At 36.2% G+C, this 15,473-nt stretch overlaps 1 protein-coding gene across 4 annotated transcripts in view; it reads left to right on the forward strand.

Annotated features, from left to right (window-relative positions):
• VWA8 (von Willebrand factor A domain containing 8) overlaps nucleotides 1-15,473 on the forward strand; it is a 421,660-nt gene that overhangs the window by 36,341 nt on the left and 369,846 nt on the right. For all 4 annotated transcript variants that reach the window (XM_045839249.1, XM_045839250.1, XM_045839252.1 and 1 more), the window contains exons 3-4: nucleotides 7,689-7,819; nucleotides 13,313-13,423. In XM_045839249.1, coding sequence (XP_045695205.1) covers nucleotides 7,689-7,819; nucleotides 13,313-13,423 — 242 coding nt within the window. The remainder of the gene's footprint in view (nucleotides 1-7,688; nucleotides 7,820-13,312; nucleotides 13,424-15,473) is intronic.

Consider the following 15,473-nt stretch of genomic DNA (forward strand, 5'->3'; position numbering starts at 1 on the left):
ATTTCTCCTCCCCTCAATAATGGTAATCAGAATGGTCATAATTTATTGTATTCCTGTCAAGTGCCAGGTAAAAATACAAATGATTTTTTGTGCAGTATCTTACCTAGATCCCACAACAACCTTGAAAGGTGGCAGACTATAGGAAAGACACAGCCTTGAGCTGAACCACTCAAATCCCCATTCTGCTGCTTACTAGCTATATAATGTTATATCAGTTATTTAAACCGTCTGTGCTCAGTTTCTCCAACTATATTATAGAGATGATAAATGTACTTAATTATAAAGTTATTATGAAGATTAACTTAGGCATATAGAAGCATTCACTAATAGTAATACCCTATAGGCATTTGTTAAATACTCATTACCCTCTGTCCACAGGGGATAAGTTCATAAACCAAGATATAGACCTACATTGTTTGAGTTCAAAGCTTGCATTCTAGCCATACAACCTATTGCCCCTCTAAAATCTTTTTGACAGGCTCTACCTTTAGGTCCAATACTTTCCCTATAATATGGACCCCACTGGACTCCCTCAAATTTAGTGGACTTGCTTTTCTGGCCATTAATATATTTCTTGGATTTTGGTGATACCAATGAAATGTTTAACTCCTTTTATTAAAATTTCAAATTCATTCTGCTGTTTATGTTATTAGAGGACACATTTCTCAAAAAAATCCCATTTTCACTTATTCATATTTTAGTACAGTATATTTTTTCAAAGAAAATATTTGTCAGGAAATTGCATTAAATGACTGAAAGTAATATGTGCTGCTGTGTGGTATCAGTGGTATATTTTACACTAATGCTTGAAACTAGCTGTACTTTTAGTATGGCCTCAAGGACACATGAGTCATACTTAAAAGCATTCCAGAAATAGAAATGAGATATAAGACTGTACATTATAAACATTTGCAAAACAAACTGAAACTGCCATGCATCACCTAATATGAGCACATCCCAGTGCATGAGAGAAATTCCCCACTTCAGTGTTTTCAGGTACAACAAGCTACTTTCCAGGAGTCCACATAATAACAAAATTATGACAAAATAATACCAGAGAACTTGATCCTATATCCTATAATTTCCTTCTCTATATAAAAATAAAACATCTGGTTCATGTTGGACAAAATTCTTTATTCAATTCCTAGCCAATACTTATTTAAAAAAATGTTTTATTTTTGCCCAAGAATATTCAATATTTCTACTAAAGGTACATAAATTATCATTTTCTCCCTCTGCAGTCTCAAATTTTTCATATATATAAATTAAAACTTCAGAAAATTATGCACAGTTCAAATTCCATTATAATAAATCATTCAAAAGAACTGAGGATTTTTTACTACCCTAAGAGGCAACATAATGTATGCAAAGAAAAAGTCTTCGAAGGCAAACAGGCTAAGTTGTGATTTCTCATCCTATCCTTTATCAATGTCCTTGGACAAGTATTCTGAATCTTCTGGGCCTAAGATTCTTTATTTTCAAAAAAGTGAGGATAATATTTACTAGGTATGCTTATTGTGAGGATTGTATGTAAAGTACTTTGTCCACCCCCTTGGCCAGTAAGAACCAGGTGTGGAAGGATATTAAAGAGGCTGATCATACCAAGAGCTGGCCAGAATATGGAGGAACTAAAACTCTTTTTTCTTTGCTGGTAGTAATATAAAAGGATACAACCATTTTGGAAAACAGAATGGTGGTTTCTTAAAAAGTTCAACATGCGATAGAGCCATTTTACTACTAGGTATTTAATACACAAAAAAGAAAGCATATGTGCATACAAAGAATTATACATGAATGTTCAAAGCAGCTTTATTTCAAGAGCCTCAAAATAGTAACACTAATGTCCATAAATAGGTGAATGGATAAGCAAATTGCAATATTTCCATATAATGGAATACTACTCAGCAAATACAAAGGAATGAACTATTAAGACATGCAACATGGAAGAATCTCAAAAAAATATGCCAACTGTTAGAAACTAGACAAAAGGGTATATATTATATGATTCCATTGATATAAAATTCTAAAAATTCCAAGTAAATCTATAAAGTAAATCAATGATTCCCAGAGAATAGAGGAACTAGGGACATTATAAAGGGCTTGGGGGGAGGGTGGTTAATAAATTTATTTGGTCAGTATTTCAATTATAGTAATGTGTCATGGTCATGTGCATTTGCCAGAATTTATGAAATTTTACATTTTAAATACATGAAATTTATTGTATGCAATTTATAGTTAGTCACATGCTTAAAAAGATTTGAGGGTGGGAGGTGGGGATGGGTGGGGTGGGGGCACGATGGGGTGAAAATAGAGACAATTGTATTTGAAGAACAATAAAAAAGAGTAAAAGAAAGATTAGAATAATACATTAAAATATTAACTGTGCTTATTTGCCTTATGGATCATTGGGTTTTATCCTTTGTGTTTTTCAGTGTTTTATGGCTTTTCCATATTGATTTTTATTTATCCATATTGTGTTTTATTTTTGTAATAGGAATGTAAGTTATGTTTTTTTTTAAAAAAACAACTATTTTGCAAAGTAATAATAGCTATACTGGAAGTAGGAAAGAACTGTGATAAAGTAGCAATATAATGGGCGACTAATCAATATCAGTATTATATAGCTATATTTTGACTGATCATTAGATCATAATTTAATATCCAAAGTTCAATTTGCAACTTAGGATCCCGAAGTGCTTATCTGTAATGTGTTGCTAAGTTATGATAATTTACTGAAGATGTATGTGTTGGTCTTAGCACTCACGACAAGATGATGACAACCAAAATCATAAAATGAAACCAAAGAATGACCTCTGGTTATGAACATATCTCAGAAGAACCAGGTATTTTCAGGTCCTGTCAAAAGAGTCCAAATTCTTTAAACATAAAGCATGAACTTTCTATTTTTATGAGTCAGGTTACAGAATATAGCAATTAAAACTTAGAGTGAATGTATTTTTACTTTAATAAGTTTTACTTTAAACATGGGGTTTTTATTAGATTTGGCTGATACATCCTTACCCATAACAAAGATCTAAAATGTATAAAGTGCAGAGTAGAGAGGAATAAAGGGGGGGAATGGGACACTGTGATAGCATAATCAATAAAATACATTAAAATATTTTATTATAAAATTAAAAATATTTTAATATGTTGTATTGATTATGCTATTACAGTTTTCTCATTTTTCTCTGCGTTATTTCCCTCCACACTAAACCCCCCTCCCACCATTATTCTCCAACCTTAGTTCATGTCCATGGGTCATACATGTAAGTTCTTTGGCTTCTCCATTTCCTGTACTATTCTTAACCTCCCCCTGTCAATTTTGTACCTACTATTTATGCTTCTTATTCCCTGTGCTTTTTCCCCCATCCCATTCTCCCCCCTTTCCTTCCCTAGTGATAACCCACCATGTGATGTCTAGTTCTGTGAATCTGTTTCTGTTCTAGTTGTTTGCTTAGTTCGTTTTTGTTTTTTTAGGTTCAGTTGTTGATAGTTGTGAGTTTGTTGTCATTTTACTGTTCATACTTTTTATTTTTCTCTTAGATTAGTTCCTTTAACATTTCATATAATGAAGGTTTGGTGATGATGAACTCCTTGAACTTAACCTTATCTGGGAAGCACTTTATCTGCTCTTTCATTCTAAATGATATCCTTGCTGGATAGAGTAATCTTGGATATAGCTCCTTGCCTTTCGTGACTTCGAATACTTCTTTCCAGCCCTTTCTTGCCTTCAAGGTTTCTTTGAGAAATCAGCTGACAGTCTTATGGGCACTCCTTTGTAGGTAACTCTCTCCTTTTCTCTTGATGCTTTTAAGATTCTCTCCTTATCTTTAATCTTGGGTAATGTAATTATGATGTGCCTTGGTGTGTTCCTCTTTGGGTCCAACTTCTTTGTGACTCTCTGAGCTTCCTGGACTTCCTGAAAGTCTATTTCCTTTGACAGATTGGGGAAGTTCCCCTTCATTATGTTTTCAAATAAGTTTTCAATTTTTTGCTCTTTCTCTTCTCCTTCTGGCAACTTTATAATTTGGATGTTGGAACACTTAAAGTTGTCCTGGAGATTCCTAAACCTTTCCTCATTTTTTTGAATTCTTGTTTCTTTATTCTGTTCTGGTTGAATATTTCTTTCTTCCTTCTGGTCCACATCATTGATTTGAGCCTGGTTTCCTTCCCATCACTGTTGGTTCCCTGTATATTTTCCTTTATTTCACTTTTCATAGCCTTCATTTTTCCCTCTATTTTGCAACCATACTCAGCCATTTGTGTGAGCAACCTGATTACCAGTGTTTTGAAATGTGCATCTGATAGATTGGCTATCCGTTTGTTGCTTAGTTGTATTTTTTCTGGAACTTTGATCTGTTCTTTCATTTGAGCCATTTTTTTTTTTTGTCCCCATGTGCCTGTTACATAGTAAGGGGCACAGGCTTAGGTATTCACCAGGATGGGGCAACCCACTTTGCTGCATTGTGGAGCTGTATGTGGGCAAGAGGTCTGAGAGGGAATAATGCCACTTGCTCAGCTCTCTGCCAGCTTTCAGTTGCTCCTTCTCTACGCACAAGCAAATAGGGCCCTTCTGGTGCTGATTCTCGGATGGGTGGTTTTGTGTATGCTCTAGTACCCTGTTGGTCTCTCCAGTGAACTCTTCTGTGAGACTGGGAGTTTCTCCTGCTTCCTCAACCCCCATGGGTTGGGGTTTGTTCAGTCAGAGGTTTGAGGCTTTGTTTCCCCCCACGCTGGAACTCTGGGTTGCAGGATCTGTCTTGCTCCCCAGTTTCTCCTCCTGGTTTATCCTCACACAAATGTGGGACTGGGTGCTCCTCCAGCTGCCACCTTGCAGTGAGTCCTCTCTACCCTGGTTGCCCATCTCTGTTCCTCATACTGGTCTGGATGAATGTTTCTTCTTTAAATCCTTGGTTGTCAGACTTCCATACAGTTCAATTTTCTGACAGTTCTGGTTATTTTTTGTTTTTAAATTCGTTATGTCCTTCTTTTACTTTTGTGAGGAGGCAAAGTGTGTTTTACCTATGCTTCCTTCCTGGCTGGAAATCTAGAAATTTTCTTTAAACCTCAACACTTTATTAACTCTGACAACATGTCAAGGGTGGACCTCACATTTGATATGAACTGCTGCCTTCGACTTTAAGAAAAATCTTGAAAATTGATATAGTTCCAAGGTCAAGGTGTTCAAAATGGAATGGATGTATATAAAATTAAATTGAGAGCCTGTAATTATGAATAGTTGTAAGTAGTTATAAATAATAACAGGTGGGAGGAAGATGAAGAGACCATTTGGCTTTAACTTCTAGAACCTTTGAGATTTCATATTTTAAATAGTCAAGTACAGCTAATAGAAGTCAGGCACACTGCCAAAGTTGAATACAAAGGAGCAACACAAAACTGTAAGAATACAGTTACATGTGTAGGGGAGGCCTGTGTCCAAAGCTGAGATTTGTGAAACTTGAAGGAAAACCACTCTCCAAGTGTTTATGTTTTTAATTATATATTTGATATCAGAGTAAGAAGAGGTAAAAGTTCTGCAGTGCAGGGAATATTGTATAATTTTATTGATAGAAAAGTTGGAACTTTTTAACTCTTTGTTTCATTCTTAAACAGCAAACAGATTGATTTCTTTGAAGTAAGAAAGAGTAGGCTGTATAATCACCAAGATGGATTTAAGCCTGAATTAGCAAATAGTTTTGTGAACAGCTGGCAGTTATGAGGTTGACTCTCTAGGCTTAGATGAATTGCAGTGTAGCATCATGAAACTCCTTGATAGATTCTCAAAGGTATCGGTCTTAGAGCAATGCTTTTCAACCTGTTTTTCATTGTTGCTCTATGATGGATGTTTGTCTTCCAATTGTCTCTCCCAATTCCATGAAATTTCAATACCAAAGATATACTGTATAATCTGTTTTGCACAATAGCCCTTTAGGAGGATGACAGACCACTGTAATACCTAAGGATGTTTCTCAATTCCCCCACTAGGAACCAGTTTTTGCCCCCTTAGGGTTAATATTCCCCTATGGTGTTGTGCATGTCCTAGAGGACTCACAGAGGAAGGAGAGAAGCCAAGAATTCCCACCGTGGTGATGCTCTAATCAACTGAGCTACCCTGCCAAGGCCCAAAATTTATTTTTATTTTTCCCAGTGATTAGATGTTAGATTTTTGGTGGAAGTAGGAGGAACTACCCTAGTAATATGGTGTTGTCAGAATAGGGGAAAAGCACTTTTCCCCTATTGGTAAGTGTTCTCAGGTTGATCTTTGAACTCTTTCATGATCTCGCTGTGTAATTAAAGTTTTAAAAGTATGGAATATTCAATAAATATAAATATATATTTGTATGTGTGTGTTTATGGATAAAATGCAATACAGTATTAAAGCTAACACTGCAGCCCACCCTCAGGTTAAGAGCTAAAACATTAACAGTACCATTGAAACTTTCGATGAGAATCTGATTCCATGCCCAGGTGTCCATTATAGTGAATTTATCAGTCTCTTGCCTTTTTGCTTTTTTCAAGCACTGTTTTATTACATATGTATATGTTTCTAATGAATTCAATTTGCTAGTTTATTGAGTTCTATCAAAATAGTTTCTGAATGTGATTCATTCTGAGATTTAATTTTTTCACTCAATATTATACCTTTTAAAAGTTAAACATTTTGTTGTAAGTAGTGGAAATTCATTTTTTGTCATTATATAATATTCCCTTGTGTGTCTTTTATCCATCTCCTGTTTTCAGTTTTATTTTGAACAACACTGCTATGAGTCTTCTATATGTTACCTGATGTACAAGGGCAAGAGTTTGTCTTATGTATCTAGGAATGCACTTGCTAGGCCACTGGGTCATTTACAAATGAGCAAACACAAATTAATTGTATTAACTCAACTGTTTTAGAAAATGTTTAGGTAGAAGATGAGTACATAGATTGGTGACTTAAAGTAGACTTAGAAGGGCATTTTATGGAGCTGTTTTCTATTTCCCAAAGAGTTGGTATAAATGAATAGGCAAATTCTAAAGAAGGCATTTAAGTCTTCATCAATCTTTTTAATTGTGAAGTGTTGTCAGGTTGATCTTTGAACTCTTTCATGACCTCACTGTGTAATAAAACAAAGTTTTAAAAGTATGGAATATTAATAAATATAAGTATATATATATCTGTATGTATATGTGTTTATGGATAAAATGCAAAAGTCTTACAATGCATTGCCAACGTAAGTTATAATATAGTTTTCTTAAACTGTTAAAGACTACAATAATCATTAATTGTCTGGGATGATTTGATCATATCCCTTTTTATAACAAAAGGGTTGGACTCTAAAACTGAGAATGAATGATGATACTATTCCTCATATCACACTTGAAAATCATTTCATCCCTTTAGCAACACTTATAGGTGATTGTTCAAATGCTCTTATAAGTTTTTAAGTGTTATGTGACTCTTTGTGATGTTATAAACTTTGCACTATTTTAATATTGGTAAGGATAATTTTGTTGTAAAAGTGTGAAAATTCACCAGGTGTATGTATCAATACATGTGTATATAAGTGTGTGTGTAAAACTGAAAATTACTGTGAAAAAAACTGTGAATAGTATAATATACAATTTTTATTGATTACTTGGAGGTTTATACTATCTGTAGTAGTCTGATTTGCATTTCATTTTATCTTTTTACTCCCTTAAAGTTTCAGACCCTCTGGCTCAATCTGTAGTTCAGCATCTAAGATGGATAATGCAGAAGGATCTTCTCGGGCAGGATGTCTTTCTAATAGGACCTCCTGGGCCCCTTCGACGCTCTATTGCTATGCAGTATCTGGTAAGCAGTCAATTCTTGTGCTGCTTAACATTGACAAGTTATGTTGGAAAATAAGTTAAAGTTTAGAATTTATAAAAATATCAGGAGTAGTTATTACTTGAAAAAAATGTTAATGTTGAATGATTTGTTTATAAAGAATTTGGAATAAGTTATTTGGGAAATAAATGTATTGCTATTAATAGCTTTAGCAAATTTCTGCTATAACTAGAAAGTCCTCCATTTCTTTTTTAAAATATTTTCTTTATTATGCTATTACAGTTGTACTGTTACCCTCTTCCATCCCCCTGCACCCTTCACACCCTCCACCCTTCACACCCTCCCCCTCCCACATTTCCCCCTCTAGTTCATGTCCATGTGTCATAAGTTCTTTAGCTTCTACATTTCCCATACTATTCTTGCCCTCCCACTGTCTATTTTCTACCTACCATCTATGCTACTTATTCTTCGTACCTTTTACCCCTCTCTCCTCCCACTCCCCTGTTGCTAACCCTCCATGTGATCGCCTTTTCTGTGGTTCTGTTCCTGCTCTCGTTGTTTGCTTAGTTTCTTTTGGTTTTAGGTGTGGTTGTTAATAATTGTGAGTTTGCTGTCATTTTACTATACATGTTTTTTATCTTCTTTTTCTTAGATAAGTCCCTTTAACATTTCATATAATAAGGGCTTGGTGATGATGAACTCCTTTAACTTGACCTTATTATCTGAGAAGCACTTTCTCTGCCCTTCCATTCTCAATGAAAGCTTTGCTGGATAGAGCAATCTTGGATGTAGGTTGCTGGGTCTGCCAGTTGCCACCCTTGGCTGGGGTTTGCCAGTCGCCCGCTTGCGCACCCAGGGTCTGCCTGCTGCAGTCTTACACGCCCAGTCCCAATGCTCTTTGTGCCACGACCCCTCCACCTGGCTTTCCGACTCCGCCCCTCCTACCAGTCTGGATGAATATGTCTATTTTAACTCCTTGGTTGTCCAACTTTCATACAGTTTTCTGTCAGTTCTGGTTGTTAATTGTGTTTCTAAATTTTTTTTTTAAGATTTTATTTATTTAGTTGTTTTTGGAGAGAAGGGAGAGAGAAAGAGAGGGAGAGAAGCATCAATGTGTGACAGATACATTGATCAGTTGCCTCTCACACACCCCCAGCTGAGGACCTGGCCCACAACCCAGGCATGTGCCTTGACTGGGAATCAAACCAGCAACCTTTGGGTTTGCACGTCAGCACTCAATCCACTGAGCCACACCAGCCAGGGCTCTAAATTGTTATTGTCCCTATCTTAGTTGTGCGAGGAGGCACAATGTGTCTACCTATGCCTCCATCTTGGCGGGACGAAAGTCCTCCATTTCCTTTCCAGTGGAAATGAAATATAAATTCAGTCAACAAGTAGCAGATAAAATCAGCAATTCTGAAATTATAAAACAACACTTAGTAGTTTCATACAACTTAGGGAACATTCTTTTACCTCAGATCCATATTTTAAAAGGCCCAATAATTCTCTTGACTGTTTGATATTACATGGTCTTTAAAGAGAGCCCAAGGTTTGTAGAATATCTGTTATGTGTGACACTGTCTCTTTTTTCCTTTAAATAGATGAGAAAACAAGATAGATGAGTGAGTTATTCATTAAATAACTCACTGAAGCTCACTCAACAATCTCCTTATTGTTTCTTCTTTCTGACATCTTATCCTCTTAAATGTTTGCTGTTCTCTGAGTACTGAAGTGGACTGAAGTATTCGGTTCTCAACCCAAATTTAAAAACTTACAAGACATTTTCTACTTTGTCGTCCTTAATAGGCAATGCTCTAGTGATTTGAGGAAGAATGCTCTCAAATAAAGTTTTGTTCCGAAGATACTTTTTAGGATGAAGAGAAGAATTTTCCTGTGTTCTTGATATTAAATAATCAATTTCTATGCTATTGAAACATACTTTGTGTACACTTTTATGCCATTAGTGAAATTATTTTGGTACTCACAAAATTGTGTAGGGCAGGAGTGATGATATGATGAACAAATCAGAACTTAACTACCTGTAGCCTATACATTTCATATATTTTGTTCCTTTATATTAATATTTTGGAACGTAAATATATTTTTGTTCATTCAACTTTTTCTTTATACTCCCGTAAATTATTTTATTTTCTTTGTTTAGTGAAAATGTATTGTTTGCCTTATTCAGTTGAAGAATGTCATTGTTTTTAATTCAACATTGTAAAATCAAGGATAATGTTAAAAACTTTTTGTTCATAGATAATTACTAGAGATGGATAAATTATTATTTTTAAGTACATTTTATTGATTATGCTAATAATTTTCCCAATTTTCCCCCCTTTATCCCTCTTCAGCCCTGTACCCCCAACCCTCCAGCATTCCCCCCACCTTAGTTCATGGCCATGGGTTGTACATATAAGTTCTTTGAGTTCTCTGTTTCCGATACCATTTTTATCTCTCCCAGTCTATTTTATCTCTACCAATTATGCTTCTTTTCCCTGTACCTTCCCCCCATTTCTCCCCTCCCTCTCCTCCTGAAAACCCTCCATGTGATGTCCATTTCTCTGATTCTGTTCCTGTTGTTTGCTTAGTTTTTGTTTTCATTGTTTTTCTTTTTTTAAGGTTCATTTGTTGATAGTTGTGAGTTTATCATTTTACTGTTCATAGTTTTTGATCTTCTTTTTCTTAGATAAATCCCTTTAACATTTCATATAATAATGGCTTGGTGATGATGAACTCCTTTATTTTGACCTTATCTGGGAAACACTTTATCTGCCCTTCCATTCTAAATGATAGCTTTGCTGGATAGAGTAATATCGGATGTAGGTTGTTGCCTTTCCTGACTTTGAGTACTTCTTTCCAGCCCCTTCTTGACTGTAAGGTTCCTTTTGAGAAATCAGCTGCTAGTCTTATGGGAACTCTTTTGTAGGTAACCCTCTCCTTTTCTCTTGTTGCTTTTAAGATTCTCTCTTTATCTTTAATCTTGGGTAACATAATGATGATGTACCTTGGTGTGTCCTTCTTTGGGACTCTCTGGGCTTCCTGGACTTCCTGGAAGTCTATTTCTTTCACCAGATTGTGGACATTTTCCTTCATTATTTGTTTAAATAATTTTTCAGTTTCTTGCTCTTGTTCTTCCCCTTCTGGCACCTTTATAATTCAGATATTGGAATGTTTAATGTTGTCTCGGAGATTCCTAAGCCTTTCTTCGTTTTTTTGAATTCTTGTTTGTTCATTCTATTGTGGTTGAATGTTTATTTCTTCCTTTGTTCCAAATCATTGATTTGAGTCCTGGTTTCCTTTCTGTCACTGTTGGTTCCCTGAATATTTTGCTTTATTTCAGTTTGGGTATCTTTCATTTGCTCTTTAATTTTGTGACCAAGCTCAATCAGTTCTGTGAGCATTTTGATTACCAGGGCTTTAAATTCTCTATCAGGTTGGCTATCTTCTCATTGCTTAGCTCTCTTTCTGGAGTTTTGCTCTGTTTTTTCTTTTGGGCTCTGTATAGAGCCCAAAAAGCTTTTCTTTTTCTTTCTTTGCTCTGTATTTCTTTGTCTTGGCTCACCTGTTAAGTTGTAAGGTGGCGGAGCCTTAATTACAACCAGGCAGGACAACCCTCCTTGTTACATTGTGGTGCTGTCTGTGGGGGAAGGGCTGCAGAGGGAACAATGCAGCTCACTTGCTCAGCTCTAGCCCCACTTTCCAATGAACTCTTATGTGAGACTGGGAGTTTCTCCCACTGTGGCAACCCCAGCAGTAGTCCACAGTCAGCTCTGAGTCTCAGTTTCCCATTCAGCCAGCCCTGCCCACATGGCTTACTGCCTTGTGTCTAGTCTTCTCCGCCTGCCTGGTTGCCCCGCTCCTTCCTATTGGTCTGGTTGAATGTTCATTTGATTCCTTCATTGTCAGAATTCCATGCAGTTTGATATTCTAGTGCTACTCGTTGTTTATTGTTTTTATATTGGTTGTTATCCTCTTTTTGATTGTGCAAGGAAGCGAAGGGTTTCTACCTACACCTCCATCTTAGCCTGAACTTCCAGATAAATTGTTCTAAAAGAACTTAATGCTAGATGGTTTCCCCTTCAAATCCTATGTGATTTTGGGGGGTGAAATAATTATTTTCCCCTCCTCCTGTCGAGGATACAGGCCTGCAGTACCCACAGCGCTGTGGATAGTTGAGATACGAGAGACATACACACGGGCTACCGAGTCCTGTGGGGGAATAGGGATGGCACGGCTACCGTCTCAAGGGGAGGGTGACTTGGAGTGGCCTGGCCACTCTCTCGAAGGAGAGCACCCCGAGCCACTACTTGAACAGGCTTGTATTAGGTAGAAATACAGATACAGCTTATTAACCATTGTCTGGCAGAGAGGATCAAATGAATAAATAATGATCAAAGGGCTCCCACTGAGTTGGGGTCTTATCACTTAAAAATTAGAAAACTTAAGGGGCTAAATACATTTCCTGCCCAGGCCTTCCTAATCTAATTAAGAGCATTTTCAGCAAAGCAGGCTTCACAGGATTTTACATATCCTATCTCAGGCCTAATTATCCCAGGAAATCTGCTGTTCCCAGTGTAGGGGAGCACCGCCCCTTGTCATTGTTACAGGCTTAAGTCGGGCAGAGAAGACAAAGGCAGCTGGGAGATTTGGATTTCTTGCAGGCAGAACGAGGACTCAGGCTTTGTCAAAGCCACGGGGTGGGGGTCGATCACCCCCATTTTCCACAGCCCCCGAAGTCCTACCCTGAGGGCCTTCTCACGTGGTTGTGCCTGTCTTAGATCCATCCTCCTTTGAGGAATCTTACCCATCATTGGCTAACTGACCAAGCAATGGGGAGCAGAAACAGTGCTCCTGCCAGGGAGATAAGCTTGTCTCCTAAGTGTGTCCTAATCCGGAGGTCTCTCACTTAGGCTTAGCCATGGGGGGGTTACAGGTTCCTGAAACCAGGCAGGGTGGTTCCCAACATCCTCCTCTCCTCCTCCTTTTTATTGTCCTTTTCTCCTCCTCTTTTTATTACCTTTCCTCTTCTTCTCCTTCCTGAATAACCATGTGTATGTCTCTCTCTTCTGTTGACCTAACTGTTGGTATTTACCTTATTTTAACACTTGGAAAAATATACAACTGGTAATCATTGGTTAATTAGTTTAAATTGCCCTTAAAAATGATGAACATTACTTGCAGAAACATCTATCTTTTGGGAAAAAAACAAGTAGCCAAATTATTACTCATGATATTTGAAAAGAATTCTATAGGTGACATTAAGATTTATTAGATCTAATTTTGATTATTATAGTAAATAATCACTAAGTGGTAAATAATGGGGTGCAGTAAAAATAGAACTCTACATGTTTTGATTAATGCTCAGGTTATGGCCTTTTTCTCAGAGCTGAGACTTAAAAGGTTTAATCCAGAATTATATTTTAATGCTCTTCTGAGGCAGTAGCATTGTCATTTCAAAGTACATGGTGGGAATTTGATTTTTATTTTGGAATGATTTCACTTTCTGCCCTACAGGAACTGACCAAACGGGAAGTTGAATACATTGCTCTGTCAAGGGACACCACAGAGACCGATCTCAAACAGCGTCGAGAGATCCGCTCAGGAACGGCCTTTTACATTGATCAGGCAAGTTCTTACCACGCTCTAACACGTGACTATTTACTCTAGGTCTAAGTGGAATTGATTTTTAAAGTAGAAAGAGAGTGGCTCATGTAGTAGTGAAAGATAGCTTTATAGTATTCTTTCTAGACAAATTTGATTTAGATATTTTGAGTTTCTGTTCTTGGAAATGTCTTCTTGATTTAGTACTAAATAAGAGAAACCATAGATGAAACCAGCAGTTCTAAAATGTTAGCTAAGGATCATTATTCTGTTTTCTTAATTTTTAATTACTTTCTACTACTGCCTATAGAAATTTGATTTTTAAAAAAAGAACTAAGGAGATTTTAATGTAGGAAATTCTCTAGCACATTTACTAAAGTATTTACAATCTAAAGGTCAGGCAGGTAAAGGTGTATTAAATATAGTGAAATTAAATATATGCTTCCAGTAACTAAAGTTTTTTTGACGGGGGGAGGTGGTTCTTAAGTACAGATTATCAACTAAAATAATATTTTATGAATGTTATAATGAAGCTTGTTACACATTTTTCAAATAATCGCTTAAACTATTAAATATTGTTCTTTGTTAGGTATACCTAGATAAAAAAAGGACAGAGACTTTACATGAGCAATTCATAGAAAGAATATTTTAAATGTTTAATGTATTTGTGACAAGATGCTTGACCATTTTGTTTACAAAAATAAAAATTAAAACATTAGAGAGCTGCTATTTTTCTTTTTCCTCTCAGATTGGCAAAGATTAAGGAAGTTGCTAATAATCATTGTTTTAGAGGAAAAAGACCTGATGAAAGAGCATTGCTGTTGATGAGGGCATAAATTGATTTAATTGAAAGAAGATTTATTATGTACCAAAATAATACATTTTGACCTAGCAGTTAGTTTCTAGCAATTTTTCTTCCAAATGTTATATACACAAGCATGCAAAGTTATATATACAAGGATGTTGGTTGCATATTATTTGATATCATATAAAAGTATAAGTGAAAACTGTAATGATGTATATTTAGGTGGTAATTAAAAAGTGGTAAGCAGAGTTCTCTGTAGCCTTTAAAAAGAATGAGGTGAATTTATATGTAGTGATAGGAAAGAAGACCAGGATGTGAATGAAAAAAATTTAAGTTGTAAGACAGTTTATATAATATGATTCCATTTGTGATAAAAGGAAAAAAAATATATAAATGTTTGTGTATACATTGAACATTTCCAGAAGGAAATACAAGAATTGGTTAAGACAGATTACCTCCGTGGAAATGTGATTGGCCATCTATGGTGGGGTGAGGAACGAACTTTCGTAGTTCTTTAAATTTGAAGCTTTTTCATTAGCACACTATTACTCTATAATTAAAAATAGTATAATTGTAAAAAACCAGTGAGGGACAGAACTTTTAGAGACTAGGATATTCATATGTCACATAGTTTACTTATTACAAAAGGAAAAATGCACTTTAAATGGAGAGAAATGGCAGTCACTACATTGATAGTGATCAAACTTAGCATCTTATAGTGGGAACATCTGAGGAGTTTAGATTGCCAAGAATTAAAGTAAATCCTTTGTGGATGAACCACACAGTACACAGTAATCCTTTGTGGATGAAGCACACAGTACATTTTAAAGAAGTTCGTTTTATTCACATGTTGCCAAAGGTTTACATCATAGATTATTTCTAATTACAAATGGGAAAAAATTTACCTTTACAAAGCCTGCTTCCTTTCTGGACCCAAGGAGGATGAGAGTGAGGACATGAGAATTGAGATGGGATAGTGAGGTGCGGGGGAGCTTTGTCCAGCAGGGGCCCCCCACCGCCGCTGCCATCATGGATGGGAATAAGTCTACCCAGATATGATCTGCTTGGGGAGGAAAGGTAGCGATCTCTCAAAGAGGAAGGGCCTGTTCCTCAATAGGCTTTTATTGGATTCAATTTGCACAGGAATACAGGTAAGGCTCATCATTGTCAGGCAGTAATGATCAAACAATAGATAACATTCAAAGAACTGAGGACTTTTTCTGAGTCAGTTAGCTAAAGGGCTATAAAACTTTGGGGAAACAAATTCAT

Source organism: Phyllostomus hastatus, unplaced genomic scaffold (genome assembly GCF_019186645.2).
Source record: "Phyllostomus hastatus isolate PE091 unplaced genomic scaffold, TTU_PhHast_1.1 phas_contig_29, whole genome shotgun sequence".
Classification (NCBI taxonomy): domain Eukaryota; kingdom Metazoa; phylum Chordata; class Mammalia; order Chiroptera; family Phyllostomidae; genus Phyllostomus; species Phyllostomus hastatus.